This window comes from Syngnathus scovelli, chromosome 2 (assembly GCF_024217435.2).
Source record: "Syngnathus scovelli strain Florida chromosome 2, RoL_Ssco_1.2, whole genome shotgun sequence".
Taxonomy (NCBI): domain Eukaryota; kingdom Metazoa; phylum Chordata; class Actinopteri; order Syngnathiformes; family Syngnathidae; genus Syngnathus; species Syngnathus scovelli.
Genome location: NC_090848.1, coordinates 4537173 through 4552602, shown reverse-complemented (window position 1 = coordinate 4552602; position 15430 = coordinate 4537173). Strand labels below are relative to the sequence as shown.

Genomic DNA, 15430 nt, shown 5'->3' with positions numbered 1-15430 from the left:
GCTGTCCCTGAGGAAAAGGAGGAACTGATGCTTGAGGTGGAGGACACGGAGGAACGTACTGTATAGAGGAGCTTGTGTTTATTAGTGTTTTAACATTGTGACGTGTCGATCACAGGGGTGTAGAAAATACAGTGAAATTAAATTCTATATCTTTATCAACTGATTATTATTATTATTAATTATTATTATTATATCTTTCAGACCCAGTTTCCCAATGATGGACTCAGGCCAAAAATGTTCATCTTTTGCACCAGATTCTGTGGCATGCTGGTAGAGGAGAAATCCCGAAAGAGCAGACAGGTGTAGGAATTTGCAAGTGGGTGTGGGCTGTGATGACATCATCAGTGGAGTGCTTCTTCTTGTAGGCATACTGACAAAAGTCCATGTCGTAGTTTGTGAGCGGCGCCACCTTCAGCTTCTCAAGGTACTTCACGATCATGAAGTGAGGCCTTCTGGTCCATAGTCATTCAAACCTGCCACTGTGGAGGTTGTCAATCCATCACATTCAGATTTTAATTTGAATAAATGAGCTTCTCAGCCCTCCCCCTGTCTGCCATGGAGCTAAAAGTCTGAGCATGTCTCCATCCCTTTATGAGCTTCCCGCTCAATACAGCACACGGTGCAACAAAGGAAGCGAAGGGCTTTTTAGGACACTAAAGAGCGTCGGTGATGTTTGTGTTTGCAAGTCCAATAACCGGAGATACTACTACACGCTCGAACCTGAGCTCCAATTTGTTCCCAAAGCAAATTTTACACAGCAGCAACGCGTGACCCTTTTCTCTCTCTTTCTCTCGTCTACGGCATCATGGGAGCAAGGAGTTTAAAAACAGAAGTATTTACGACGCAGCGCTCGCCTTTCAAGTTCCTGGAGTGCCAGAAAACATGCGGGACTGGCAGTGTGACACGAGCAGGTTAAAGATAGTTGGCTTTCCGTTCGGCCACATGCCCACCTGCCTTGTATAGTGGATATCTGTGATTCTGCTGCCAAAACCAAAGTTCAAAGTTCAAGTATTTACCTCGATACTTTAAACAAGTGGAAAACCAACAGATTGAAAGGAGCTGAGAATGAACAAAATTTGAAAAGAAATTCTAGAAGGTTTTAGGAGATCCTAAATAGTCTATGAAAAGTTTGCTTAGCACACAATCAGATTAGTTGTGTAGATGTATGTGCAAGTTGTTGCTACTACAGTATAAAGTAGAGGGAATGAATATGATAGCGGTGGAATTAAAACGCCACATGGCACAAGCGAGAGGGACGTTTTTTCAATCTATCAGCAGGGCCGGGCAATGACAGCAGCCTGTCACTGAATCTGCTTCTCTGCCGAGCACTGCAGCATTCTTGGAACGGACATCAAAAAATTCTCTTCAACGAGGCCATGATAGGAATGTCTTGCTGGTAATAAAGCTCGCTCCCCCATTTTGCTTGTGTATTTTCAACTCGACGTAACTTGAAAAGGGGTATTCCAAAAAAAAAAAAGGGGGGGGGGGGGGGGCTATTCCGCAGTGGGCGTTATTAGCCTGTGCGCCATCGTCCAGAACGCACGCAAAAGGCCCAATCAGAATGCACCATCAAATTGCAGAACTCTGCTGCCTTCTAGTGGTCAGATGAGAGTACTGCGCCCTCAGGTGAACCCAATCGCGTGGTTAAAGCAGCAGGGAAAGAGGCCAACCGTTTTAGCAGGAGTTCCAAAGTGATTTGGTACCTCGCGCATTCCACATGGCTGGAAATAGTTTGAAGAAGCTGAAAGGGAGTTTGCACTACATCCCAACCGGCCGACAACTGCCTAGGACGCCGCCTCCTTTCCAAGTGAAGCAACGCTTGGAATTTCACAATGAAGATGAGAAAAGTCACATTGTGGAATTCAAACAGGACCCAGAGGTGAGTCTGTTGTTTGACTTGGTTGATTCGTTTGCAGTCCAAGTGGTTCCTTTAACCAAGACCTGCGACTGTCATCCAAAGGGGGGCAGCAGCGAGCACCCTGACCTAGACGTCTTTCAGGTTAACGACACAAAACCAGGTTTGGCTTTTTCAATTATGCTGCAAAACCTAAAACGTTATTGAACCGAGGACAAACAAACGGACAGATCGGATTATAGGATGCATTTTAGTTATAAGTTTGCGTTTTTGCAAGTTTTAGGAGCTTTCTCTGATTCCTTGGTGAACGGCATGAAAGACTATCAGTTAACAGCAAGTGACCAGGACTTCATGATGAAGATGCAGGTGGAGAAGCAAATAAAGCAGCTCGAGGTTGGATTTGAATTGAAGTGATTCACATGCGTAAGTTGAGAAGGCAATTTAGTAACTTGCTCTTCAGGGAGAGCTGGTGGAGTTGCGAAACATGCTGCAAACGGAGCTGGTCTTGGAGTCCATGTTGTACCCCGGGGACAACGTGCAAGCTGAACTTCAGAAGGTGAGCTGAGAGCGCTCCTTAGCTTTACTTTCTCACACCGACAAGTCTGAATGACTTAGTTCAAAAAAAAAAAAAACTTGTTAGACTTTTTTGTTAAACTTCAGCTTTTGAATACGTAAAATTTTGTTTCTTCTACTGAAACTAGTTCTCGTCGTTAGTATAAATATGTCTATTATTGTAGACAACTTTTTTTTTATTTTTAATGCTTCAAATTTCAGTTTGTTGCTCAATGGACATGTTGGAAAGTCACCTAAAAAAAGATTTTTGTTGTTTTTACAGCCTCGCTATTTTTTTTAACATTACTTTTCTATAATGAGTAGAGGGCGCTTACCCTTAAATTGAAAAATTTAGTTTTCCTGTGGTCAGGAGAGCTTTTCAAAATAAAGGTCTCATTAATTTTTTACCAATGGGGTGCAGTCAATAATTTAATCTCTTTTGGAAACTGAAAATATTACTTGAAATTGCTCCTTTGTCCAAATATTAAATGAAGTAATCTGGTATATTAAAAAAAAACAATTATTTCGAATGATGTTTATTTAATCTGAATGGCACGATTCATTTACTTTTGTAACTTTATGCTTTCCTCAATTCGTATTCTCCCTTTTTTTCCTTTTTTTTTTAAATTTTATATAAAGGTGTAGTGTCTTTATCACTGTTAATTTACCACTTCTAAATGTTTTGTGCCTGTCAGTCTTCATCCTACCCTGAGCTGGTGGCACATCACAAGAAGGTACTTGGATCCTTGTACTCATCGGTCAAAGTGTTGGAGCTAAAGGCCGTCTCACTGCTGGCCATTGTGAGCAAGGAAGATGTGGACCGAGCACCGAGCAAGAAGAAGGGGAAGAAGCAAGCAGTCAGTCAGCAGGAGACCAGTTGGTATATATTTGCACTTTGCGTGTCCTATGACGTCATTTTGACAAAATCCCATCCTTAAATTTTTAACATATGTGCATCTAAGGAGAAAGGAGGACACAAATGAGAGAGAACATCTGGCGGAGCAACTTGTTGGTTACAAGGTGAGGACCACAACCGCAATAAATGAAAACATTTCAATTGCAACGCTTCTCTTGGGTTTTAGACCACCATTCAGCAGCTGATGAGAGATTTAGCAGACCTCAAATCTAAACTGGCTCAAATAGAGGCAAGAGTTCGGCTACATCGTGGGAATTTCACAATAGGTCTTAACACTGTTAAATATTTGACTAGATGGACAGACAAGAGGTTGTGACCCCCACAGCGCCAAAGACAAATCTGCCGACCAGCAGGAAAGCAGCAGGCAAAGGTTCAAACGACCCCTCAAAGTCCAAAGCGAAGAAGATTCCCAAAGGAGCCGCAGGACAGCAGACGCCGGCAGATGAGTTGAAACCTAAGCGAGGCGCCCGAGGGAGACCGAAGGCCGTCACACAGGAAGCGGCGGCGGCGACATCGCCAGTGCAAAGTGTCAAACAGGCGGATGAGGTGAAGCGTGGTCGGCCGGCGGGAAGGCGACTTAAGGAGGAAAAAAAGGAGGAACAAGCAAATATTGTGCTAAGACGCTCCAAGAGGATTGCCAATAGGAAGTGACAGGACACAGCCACTTTAAATGTTTTTACTTCAAGTTTTAGTAATATATTTTAGGCCTCCAAATAAATAAATAAAAATGTGCTTTAATTAAGTGGGAGCCACGTCTCATCTTTTGCACAGATTGATTATTATTGCGTTTTTAAACAGTGAAATCCTGAAAGATGATGACAAACAATTCTGTAGATTTCCGGAAAGGAAATAGTGAGTTGCATGCGGGTAAAAAGCGAAGCGTGTGGAGTGCACGGGTGCTACTGGTGCGCACCACCTGAAATATTTTTTTATCATTGTTTTGCAGACCCACTGAGATATCATTGAATCCCCCACGGGAAAAAAAAATCCTACAGTAGCTCCGCAATGCCAACGTATTATCTTTTTGTTTCCTTCAGTCAAAACATATAGACTCAAAACTTTGTTTATAGGTGAGAATGCCAAGGTTCTGTTGACTTGCAATTTGTGCAAAGATCAGTCGCCGATTGTAATTTGCTAAAACTGTCCAGTTGAGTTAACTTGGCCGCGGCGAGCATTATTACGCTTTCAGTAACTGCCGTCTGTCGGGCTGATATTTAACCTTGAGCCTCAACTACATTTTTTTTTCTGTTTGTAAGCCGCACGTCCACAAATGCAGAAAATGCCTTCTTTGTCCTGTTATTAAGAGTAATGATCCTTAAGTAGTTCCCCTTTCTGACCTAACCACTGTGCTGATTGGCCTCTGTCGAGTCCAAGCATCCCGCATCACGGGTGCTCACTTTTTTGCTCTGTCAACACCGCCTGCATGGAATCTGCATGTGTGTGTCTCCACCGAGGCAGGCCAGTAAAAACGGGCTCTGCTGGCAAACGAAGAGAGAGCACTTTTGGTTTATCAAAGCAGGACAAGCAGAGCCCAGGGAGCCCCTGACCCTCAATTTCCTGTCAGCCTTGCATTTTGTAAATCAGTCTTTTTTTTTTTTTTTTTTTGCGGAAGTCCTTAAACCCTCAACATAGGTTAAAATATTTAAATTAAATTATGGATTAATTTAACTCTAAATAATTTTGGCAGAGAGAGATTTTGATTTATCTTTTTTTCCCCCCATACCACAAAAACCTGGCATTTGAACAGGGGTGTGTGGACTTTTGATAGCCACTGTAGCTACAACACGTGTTGAGCCATATTTGCTCCAAAGTAAACGTCTCGAGGCTCACATTACCCCAAAACACTTTTTAATTAGAAAGTGCAGTGTGAGGCGTCCTTCCTTGTTTCTCTTATGATGAAGTCTGCTGGAGTTAGCTTGTTGTTTGCTTTGGAAAGCAGCTAACAAATCATCCACACTGTAGCTACAATCCAAGAACACACATTTAGATGCTTTCCCACTTGATGCCGTCAAGTTTATTAAAAAAAAGGGGGGGGGGTAGTTGAGCGGGACACAATAGTCGACTTTGATTCTTGACACATTGGAAAAATTCCACTCAATGCAGAAATTGGAAAGATTTTCAGTGATTTCAGTTCAGGTTCTTTTCCAGTGGTCTGTCCTGGATGCACTTTCTATTTTCTTTTGATTGGTACGTATATTTGTGGTAGATGTGAAGAGATTAAGATGCAGACAAAAGAGCAGTGAGACGATGTAATGACTGGGAAACTCTATCTGATGATTTCCTCACTGACCTTGTAACTAAATTCCTCCACATGTTTTCTTTCAACCAGCTGAAATGTCTGTGACGTCATCGTTTCCTTTTCTTCCTTAATGTAACAGCCAGAAAAATTAATACTTTAATTTTTCCCATAAGGGGAAATTCAGGTTATACTCCAAGGAGAGATGTCAATGTGAGGCTTTCGTGCCTTGCTCAAGGGTGTGTGGATTTTGGAGATGTGGAAAGTGATTTCCAGTAATCCGTCCCAATTTTGCCCTTGGAACGTTTCAATGTCATGCACAGTAAAAAAAAAAAAAAAAAAAAAAAAAAGGGGCAGCATCTTTTGCACCACGTGGTTTGGAAGTAAAAAAATCCCACTTAACAGGTTTCATGCTTTAAAAAGTGGAGACTAAAGAATATTGGGCCTTGCGAAAGAATATATTTGCGTTGGTACGTACTGTATAGCTGTGACGTCACGATTTTCTTGCCGACTGTTTCCTCTCTGCGGTGTGCACGGTCGTGAACGTGATTGATGCAGGGAAATAATAATCTGTTTCAGCTCTATGCCGCAACTGTTTTCTGTGACAACGACTTTAAATCGGCATATGTTTTTTGTCCTGGAGCGGCTAAAGTGATTTTTTTTTTTTTTAAAGCAGCACATAAAATGATTACTTTAATGTGAACCATCTGTTCGTCGTGGGAAATGGCACATTGAAATAAGCAAGAAGTTGAGCAAAAGTTCAAAGACTCAGTCACAATCTCACAGTTGGTAGAAATTATGCAGTTTATGTTTTTTGTTTTATGGCTTACTGGTAGTTGTATTGTTGTCTCATTGAAATGCGTCATAGTGATGATAAAATATTTGGCTCCGGATATTGTCGTATCGAGTCACAAAATTATCTTTTATATCAGATGGAGATTAACAATTTAATAGCAACTTGATAGTATTGAGGCCGACCGAAGTATGTTCCAGCAAACGTTCCGTTGTCTGACTGCACGTTCTCAAGCAGATCCTGTGGATATTTTTTGTACAGTATTTGGGCTCCGTCCTCTGCTTCCGCAGCTCCTCCCTCCTGCACATAAAAGCCTCACCACGATCAAAGTTTTGTGCAACACCCATCCACTCTGCAATCGGGCAGCAACTTACGTGCAGGTAAGTTGTTGCAAAGTTTTGTGTGTTTCTGGCATGTTTGGCTTCAGCCTCACTCTTTTTGCATTATCTCCTTGCCGATAATAAAAGACTCTGAGTCTTCCTCGCCGCAAATCTGCATTGTTTTGTCAGCAGTGGAAGATTTTTTTTGTGCATCCAGAATGTGAAGTGATCATCATGCAGGGCATGAAAGCTGCCAAACTGAAACTCAGCGACGCGTGTGTTTGTCTGTCCCGATTTCTGTCTGCGCACCTGCCAAACTTGACATGGGTTGGTCCTGATGCTTTTTTTTCTGTGTTTAATTTGATTAGGGACGTGCTTTTGTAAGAAAAAGACGTGACAGGCAACACGTCATCTTGACATGCTGGAGATTGGCAGCCCTTGTGTTATTGTTGGATCTTGTCATTGACGGTTGCAAAGGAGGGGAGGACCAGACGCTTCCCTGAGCAGGCCCAGACTTTTCTATTTTGCTGCCTTGTTATTGTTAATGTCTTTGTCCTGTGCCCCACATTCGGTTGGCTGGCTCCCTTCTGCCTCCTGGACAGGAAGAGTTGATGTAGCTCGGAGGGAATGTGTTTCTTGATCCCACCACACTGCTGCCTGCTTTTTTGTTGAGTCATAGACATGCTCCTCTCTTGCAAGTTGGGTTGGAAAATACGCTTTGGTAATTATCTCAGCTTTGCAGATAGAAGCCGGTTGGGTTCTTATAGTTGAGCTCGTAGTATTTTATTGGAACAACATTTGGCCTCATATTCTGGGTCTTACATATGTGGGCCTGACTCAGTCGACCTTTTAATATCACCACAATCACATCACTATTATAGAAATCATACAAATTGCAATACAGTGTAATTAAAATGAATAATAATAAAAGTGTCCCATCTGAATCAACAGGAGCAAGCCGTATTAATATAATATGTAAAATAAAATATATCATATGCACCAGAAATGCTGGTTATTAAATGTATTGAAGTCTGCAATGTTGGGAAAACAATTACCGTAATTTCCGGACTATAAGCCGCACCGGACTATAAGCCGCACCAGCTAAAATTCAGGGATATTTTAGTTTTTTTTCTTACATAAGCCGCACCGGACTATAAGCCGCACGTGCACATGAGTTTTTTACAAAGAAAGACAGTACACAGAAAGCCGTAAAAATCCATAAATACGCCTCGCCGCCATTTAAGCCTCAGGGTTCAAAGTAACCTTCTGAATAAAATACATTAAAAGTTCACATTCATTACAACTTGTTTTTGGTGAGCAAAATGTCAGAAGAATTGAATTTAAATGCTGATTGATTGGGTTTTAATACAATGCAGATGGTCCAAACAGCGCCACTGCTTTGTGTAATCTCTAAGAGAAAGGGTTTAGAGCCCTTTGACGCAGGTCACCTAGTGTGCATTCCTACTAAAGCTCATAATAGTCACAAGCAACACAGCCAGATAAGCAGCAGCCATAGTAGTGTTTCAAAATAGTATTTTTGTTTGTTTTTTTCTTCAAGATACCGTACAACAGTGGTCCACAGCCTTTTTACGAGTGTATAAAAGATCGCAAAAATCACCAAAACAATTTTATATAAGCCGCACCTGACTATAAGCCGCAGGGTTCAAAATTTTGGGGAAAAGTCGCGGCTTATAGTCCGGAAATTACGGTAGTTCTCAACAATGTCTCCTCTGTATCGCCCACTAATATTAATATCACGATCTAGAATTAAACTATTGCAGCTGTAAATTTGAGAATTTCCCATAGTGATCGCATGTTATTATTGGCCCATCCAATCCATAAAACGGGGCCGAGTGCTTTTGGGAGCCAACGTAAATAGGAGCCAAAGCAAGCGCACAAGGTTCTGCCGAGAAATTATGGCTGCGAAGCGTGCAGGGAAATCAATCCAGTTGTTGACATTTGTCGGAAATAAAAACTGAGGCGAGACGGAAGGTGACGTGGACATTCGTCAGACACGTTGCGTGTGCGTGTGTGTGTGTGTTACATTGTGTATTGGAGGCACAAATACACACAGGTGTCTTTCCCAGATGTCTTGGCCTCGGTTCTTCGCTGATCAGCTGAGTGTTGCATGTCAAACATAGTCTGGGCTCCGAGCACATTGTGCTTCAAAGACTCTTAAAGTAGACCATCTGGAAGCATCAGGTAGGGCTTCAAAAGGCATCTGTAAGGTTTTTTTTTTTTGTGCCAGATCCTCAACATCATGCAAGGAAATAAGAGAAGCTGACTCATTTATTCTGGACGGTCTCTGGTGTGTATTCACCTTGACGAATGAGCTCGCTTGATCCAGTCGGTTCGGATTGATGCATTCTTGGAGGTCAGATCCAACCTGAGTTTAGGGTCCAGAAATATTTCAAAGCTCTTCACATTGTTTTTAACATTCCACTGAAAGAGGCTGGTCTAGTTCTCAAATGTGTTGATTGTTGAACGATGATGTGCCAGATGGACCACAACTACTAACTTCCAAAAGTTTTTTAAGTTTGTTATTGTAGTTATTGATACTAGTAGAATTATTTTTTCCCCCCATTACCACACAGTAATATATTCAACAATTATCAGCGATTTAATGAGCGGTGACAAAATATGGTGCTGGCAAAAGCTTATTTAAGCCTGGCCATTTTGTAGTTGTTTTTCTTTACAAATAAAATGTATTCAAGCTACCAGCATCTAAATGTGAGAAAAACAAACAAACAAAAACAACAAACAATTCATTATTAACAACCTTCAAAAATAATTTTACAAACAAATAATAAAAAAAAGGGACAATTTTTCAAATTTGCATTTTGAATCATTCCAACAACAGAAATATTCATTGAACAGCTTTTTGTACAATAAACATAAACACTTTTCAAATTATACCGAGACTTCTAAATTCAAAAGAACTTTTGAATGTGATAAGGAAGTAGATTTATTTTGTGGATGTTAAAATATGACTTTAATATTTGCAGAACAGATTATTTCTCCACTGATTGAATACTTCCCATATCGGACCAGGATGATTCCTACAGAATGAGGAATAACCTATTAAGTCTTGCAATGTATGAGATCCTTTTTTTTTTTTTTTTTTTTGCGTCAAAGCCAACGCTTGGCCTAGAATGTGGCTTCCCATCACTGCTCACCATGCTTCATTTAGTTACCCTGCTGCTTTTCCTGGACCATAACAGGATGCTAAGATGATGTAAAACTTGTGGGGTTCTGTCCATGGTCCTGGATCTTTACATTGGGAATCGGTTAAAGAAACGCTTGTGACAATCATACGTCACTACAAGGTGAAGAAGAAACTATTTGATCTTGAACTTACCTGTAATTCATTTTTTTAGACAGAGCCGAGACCAGACCGGCGTCGTCTCTACATGGCCACCTCCCCACTCATGCCTTGGAAACGAGTCCGAGAAGCAACCTAATGTAAGGCGGGCCAGGCAGTGGACAAAGACGTTTACTCGGCAAGGAGAACTCTGAAAGTAAGCAAACGTGGCACTTGTAGCTAGAAGATTCAAACTTTTGATTTGTTAATTGAGCAATGCCATTTTTATTTTTTTCTGTCACTCTGCCATGAAAAATATGTTTAATCTATTTTGCTATGATGTAGCAAAACTGATGCACTTCCTGGTTGTATTTTATTTTTTTCTTCTCCACAGTAGAATATGGTTCCTGCAGTCCTCCATCCCATCCACATACTCATCGCTGTGGTCCATCTGGCCCACGGTGGCGCATTCTCCAGAAGCAAAACATCATCGCAACAATACCAGCCGCAACCACAGTACAACGATGGCCATCCACAACAGCCCTTCTCAGGAAACGAGATGCCGTTACTGGGTCAGTACGGTATGGAGCTCCCTCAGCTTCCATTTGAGTTGGGCAAAGAGCGGCTATTGACGGAAAGCAAAGGTCTCTCTATTTTCAAATGAAATCACTAAAGATCTGAGGACTGATTCTTCATCTGGATTGAATTCTCACCTCTCATGACCAAATTGTCTTTGTTTTTAAGGGCAAACATTCAGAGGAGCCAAAGGTCCACCTCCCCATGTTTCTAGTGGAGAAGGACCTCCTGGCATTCAAGGCCCACCGGGACCTCAGGGACCACCAGGGCTACCAGGACAGGGATTGCAAGGAATACCAGGAAAACCAGGTCCCACTGGTCCTCAAGGGTATCCGGGAATAGGCAAACCAGGACTGCCAGGATTGCCTGGAAAACCAGGAGGACCTGGATTTCCTGGGCCACAAGGTGAATCAGGACCTAAAGGTCGTGAGGGCCCAAATGGACTTCCTGGTCCTCAAGGACGTCCGGGTCCACCTGGCCTCCCTGGAATTGCGAAGGTCGGAGGTCAAGGTCTGCCAGGACAGGTGGGTGTTCAAGGTGAGCCGGGTCAAAGAGGTCCTCCTGGGCTTTCTGGTCATCCAGGCCTCAAAGGAGAAAAAGGAATTGGCATACCTGGGTTGCCTGGGTTGAAAGGACCTAGTGGACCACCGGGTCCACCTGGACATGTTGGGATGCCTGGGATTGGCAAACCTGGTGTGAATGGTCAACCCGGGCATCCGGGAATGCCAGGAAAAGTTGGTGCTCGTGGACAGCCGGGACCAGCAGGACCACCCGGTGACAAAGGCCAACCGGGTCCACCGGGCTCATCTGGAATTGGAAAAGCAGGGAAAGATGGCTTTCCTGGTCAACCTGGGCTTCCTGGAAGCAAAGGTGCACAAGGCTCTCCAGGATTACCAGGAAGTCCAGGTTTGCCTGGTTATGGCAAACAAGGCTTTCCAGGACCCATGGGTCACAAAGGACACAGCGGTGTTCCTGGATCAACAGGTCTAAAAGGAGAAAAGGGTCATGCAGGCCTTCCAGGTGTTATTGGTCAGACAGGTTCTAGTGGCAGACCTGGTCAGCCAGGCCCAATGGGGCCACCAGGCAGCATTGGCTTCCCAGGGCAAAAGGGCGATGATGGTGACCTTGGGCCGAAAGGAAATCCTGGATTGAAAGGGGATTCAGGGTTACCAGGCCTTCCGGGACAGTCAGGCTTCATGGGCGAGGTCGGACAACCTGGACCGAGAGGATTTCAAGGACCCGTGGGCCCAAAAGGGGAACCAGGTAACAGGGGTTTAAATGGTGCCCCCGGTACAGCAGGATTACCTGGGCCAAGAGGAGCAGTAGGCCAACCTGGTGATAAAGGCCGTCACGGACCACAGGGGATCCCAGGACTTTCAGGACCAGGTGGCCCAATAGGACCTCCAGGAATGCCTGGTCTAAAGGGGGAAACAGGCCCTTCTGGTTTACCAGGCTATCCTGGTGAGGGAACACCTGGACCGGTGGGTCAAATTGGTCCTAAGGGTAACACTGGCCCTATTGGACCTCAGGGACTTCCTGGACAACCAGGGCAACCTGGACCCCCTGGTCCTCCAGGACTCCCTGCAACATATCCTGACCTCAGCCAAACCCTTGCAGTGTCGGGTCCATACAGCGGTCAAAAACAAGCGTACAAAAAGGCAAGCTATAGTGGCAACACTGGTGGAAATGCCTTGGAGATGCCAGCTTTCACAGCAAAGCTCACAAATCCATTTCCATCCGTTGGTTCTCCCGTGATCTTTGACAAAATCCTACAGAATGGCAACCAGGACTACAATCCTCAAACTGGTGTGTTTACATGCAGTGTACCAGGGGTTTACTATTTTTCTTACCACGTCCACTGCAAAGGGAGTAACGTGTGGGTGGCACTGATGAAGAACAACGAGCCAATGCTGTACACTTACGATGAATGCGTCAAGGGCTTGCTGGACCAGGCATCCGGTAGCGCCGTGCTCCCGTTACAGCAGGCTGACATCGTGCACTTGCAGCTGCCGTCTGAGCAGGCAGCAGGACTTTACGCCAGTCAGTACGTCCACGCCATTTTTTCTGGATACTTATTGCACCCAATCTAATTGAAAGCACTTGTATTTAAAGATATCATGACAAGCGGCAAATGAAGTGAACCTGTTTGGATCTGCTTTGGGAACATCGTCACTATCTTTGACTAATATTTTGTAGAAATCATGACATCTGTATTTACACATGAGCAGAGTGTCTTTTGATGTGCTAATTGCATAGTTACTAGTCCAAAAAGGATCTTCACTGTGGTGAATGTTTTATTTGAGGATTTTGAGAAGACTGAGAAGATGGATGAAATGACAATCGGCCTTCAGACTCATTGTTTTTCTTTGCATACAAACATTTTGTTTGCAGGACAAATGCTGCCTGGTGTTAAATTCCTGCTAAAAATTAAAGGCAAAAAATATATATTTAAAAATATATTTGAATTTGAAAATTGGAGCTCTTTTTTCTTTTCTTAATTTGTAAAATGATGAATGTAAATGAACTGATTAGTTCAATAATTGTCAATGTCACATGACAAAAGAAGCACTGTTCAAACTTTTTTTTTCATCCACATGTAGTACAGTTTAGTTGTATTTAGCTATCAAGTAAAAAAATTCACATTCATCTTACAGCTCGGTATGTCATAGAGAAATTTTGTGTGCAATACTAATAATTTTAATTGAAGTATAATTTGGGCCGGCGTTCCCCTTCTATATTTAATCAGTGTTATTGTTCAAACTGTGTATGATGCTACAATGGCATAAAATATTAAACATACCTTTCAGGAGTAGAAAAAAAACTCTGTCTGGTGTTTACTTTTGCATTTATACTTGTTTTGTTTTGTTAGTTTTAGGTAGTGCTTGCCGCTTAGTGTACAACGTCAACGCAGTAAACATTCCAAAGCAATAGGTGGCGGTAGTGTGCAATTATAGTTTGCAACCGCCGTTAAAACAATAACGAAGAAGTTTGTTGACCAATCAGTTGGCGACGTTGACCGCTTTCCTCTTCCGTACACTGGAGCCGTCGGTGTGCACAATCTTCCCATAGTTAGCGGAATCGACGAACACGTAAGTGCAATTACGTAGTTTTAACTTAAAATAAATGTTTGTATTATATTCATCGCACATAAATATTGCCATGTGCTAGCTAAGTGCTAGTTGGTCGCTGTTGACGATGCCTTTTGCAAGCTGTTGCAAGACAAAACCCAAATTAATAACTCCTGGACAGCCTTAGAATTAAACCTGCTTGGCAATGGATTTTTAGCCATTCATCGCACGGAGTGCAGTCAACCCGAAAGTGGAGGAGTGGAACGGGATAAGACCACACGTGTAGTGTTGATGAAGAACTGATCTGACCTCTAAACGGTCAAACGCCTTCAAAATAATTCAACTGGCCTCTCAAGCAGCTTTCTCTGTCTGCAGGCGGCTTTGAATACGCAATGCTCTTATGAGAATTCCTTAAATAAAAACACTGTTTTGCTTTGCATTGTAGTTCAACGCAAGCTTTACTATGGAAGCAAGTTGCTACCACATTGAAAAAAGTTTGAGGATTAAGTCGAGTCGCATTATGACTTTGTTTCACATTGTTACAGAAAATGATTGCACTCAAGAAATTATATTTCCACATCAGAACAAAAAACGAGCAATGTTAGATCACACAAAATGTTAGCATGATCTCGTCAAGTGAAACTCATGCCAGACTTGAGGAATAACACAAACATAAAACCGTCTAACTTTTGGATTGTCTGTCAAGTAGAAGCGAGCCATGGCTTCCCGAGCGGGACCGCGCGCGACAGGCACGGACGGCAGTGACTTTGAACACAGGGAACGAGTGGCCTCACACTACCAAATGAGGTCAGTCATATCTGCAATCATATCGGTAACATAAATACTCAAGTTTCAATATGTGTTCTTCCAGCGTGGCCCTCAAGTCCGAAATCAAGAAACTCAACATGGTCCACTTGCTGGTGTGGGTGCTGATGGCAGCTCAGGTAGAATCTCATTGCCGAGTGACCGCTGGGCTTCTTCTAAAGTGTTTCGTTGTGTGTTAGGTGACAGTGAGCCAGCTGGGTCTTGTGTCCCACAAAACCGTCGCCTCACCGTATCAGTGGGAGTACCCGTACCTCCTCAGCATTATCCCCACCGTCTTCAGCTTCATGGCTTTGCCCCGCAACAACATCAGCTACTTGGTCATCTCCATGATCAGCGCCGGGCTGTTCTCGGTAGCGCCGCTCATCTACGGCAGCATGGAGATGTTCCCCGTGGCTCAGCAGCTGTACCGACACGGCAAAGCTTACCGCTTCATCTTCGGCTTCGCGGCGGTAACGATTATGTACTTGGCGATCGTCATTTCCGTGCAGGTGCACGGCTGGCAGATCTACTACAGCAAGAAGCTGCTGGACCAGTGGTTCACCAGCACGCAGGAGAAGAAGAAGAAATAAGCTGGTGGGCTTGGAGAAGATACATTTGTGGCTGTCCAAAAATAAACTGCGGCAAAAGAGAAAACTTGTCTGTTGACGGATGCAGCTTCGTATTTGATGACTCTGCGAAAGGTTGTTGTCTGACAGCTTTCTGTGCCTTTTATATTTTAATTGCATCGTTTTCCTTCCGTGAAGTCTGCCGCCATCGGTGCATACTGTACATGAAAGCTTCTGGCGTTTCATCATTCTCCAGTAAAATGTTATCAACACTGTTATTGTCACATTTCTTTTTCCTCAAAATGTGGCAGTCGTTTGTCACAATACCGAATACTAATCAGACGTGAATAGGAAAAACACAATCAGAAGCCATTGAGACATTGAAACCGGACTTTGAAACCCTAACTCTAGTTTGAAACTCAAACTACTAACACTAACCCTTA

The 15430-nt window shown here is 43.1% G+C and overlaps 3 protein-coding genes across 10 annotated transcripts; all 3 read left to right on the top strand.

Moving 5' to 3' along the window:
• Nucleotides 1-1574: 1574 nt before the first annotated feature.
• Nucleotides 1575-4065, top strand: LOC125988286 (uncharacterized). 4 transcript variants are annotated; one of them, XM_049753311.2, is made up of 9 exons: nucleotides 1575-1879; nucleotides 1961-2018; nucleotides 2133-2248; nucleotides 2316-2411; nucleotides 3103-3141; nucleotides 3217-3287; nucleotides 3370-3427; nucleotides 3490-3552; nucleotides 3618-4065. In XM_049753311.2, exons 1-9 carry the CDS (start codon nucleotides 1718-1720, stop codon nucleotides 3972-3974), a joined length of 1020 nt encoding a protein of 339 aa, XP_049609268.1. In that variant the 5' UTR covers nucleotides 1575-1717; the 3' UTR covers nucleotides 3975-4065. The 4 variants fall into 4 exon arrangements, with proteins under 4 accessions (XP_049609268.1, XP_049609267.1, XP_049609266.1 ...); XM_049753309.2 differs by having other exon boundaries at nucleotides 1578-1879; nucleotides 2139-2248; nucleotides 3103-3287; XM_049753308.2 differs by having other exon boundaries at nucleotides 1579-1879; nucleotides 3103-3287.
• Nucleotides 4066-6540: 2475 nt separating this feature from the next.
• LOC125988270 (collagen alpha-1(VIII) chain) lies at nucleotides 6541-13370 on the top strand. 5 transcript variants are annotated; one of them, XM_049753247.2, is made up of 4 exons: nucleotides 6541-6732; nucleotides 10054-10190; nucleotides 10371-10617; nucleotides 10718-13370. In XM_049753247.2, exons 3-4 carry the CDS (start codon nucleotides 10374-10376, stop codon nucleotides 12637-12639), a joined length of 2166 nt encoding a protein of 721 aa, XP_049609204.1. In that variant the 5' UTR covers nucleotides 6541-6732; nucleotides 10054-10190; nucleotides 10371-10373; the 3' UTR covers nucleotides 12640-13370. The 5 variants fall into 5 exon arrangements, with proteins under 5 accessions (XP_049609204.1, XP_049609203.1, XP_049609205.1 ...); XM_049753246.2 differs by having other exon boundaries at nucleotides 10050-10190; XM_049753248.2 differs by having other exon boundaries at nucleotides 6542-6732; nucleotides 10050-10190; nucleotides 10368-10545.
• Nucleotides 13371-13511: 141 nt separating this feature from the next.
• jagn1b (jagunal homolog 1b) lies at nucleotides 13512-15262 on the top strand. Its single transcript, XM_049753339.1, has 4 exons — nucleotides 13512-13638; nucleotides 14327-14424; nucleotides 14489-14561; nucleotides 14622-15262. Exons 2-4 carry the CDS (start codon nucleotides 14336-14338, stop codon nucleotides 15009-15011), a joined length of 552 nt encoding a protein of 183 aa, XP_049609296.1. The 5' UTR covers nucleotides 13512-13638; nucleotides 14327-14335; the 3' UTR covers nucleotides 15012-15262.
• Nucleotides 15263-15430: the final 168 nt, after the last annotated feature.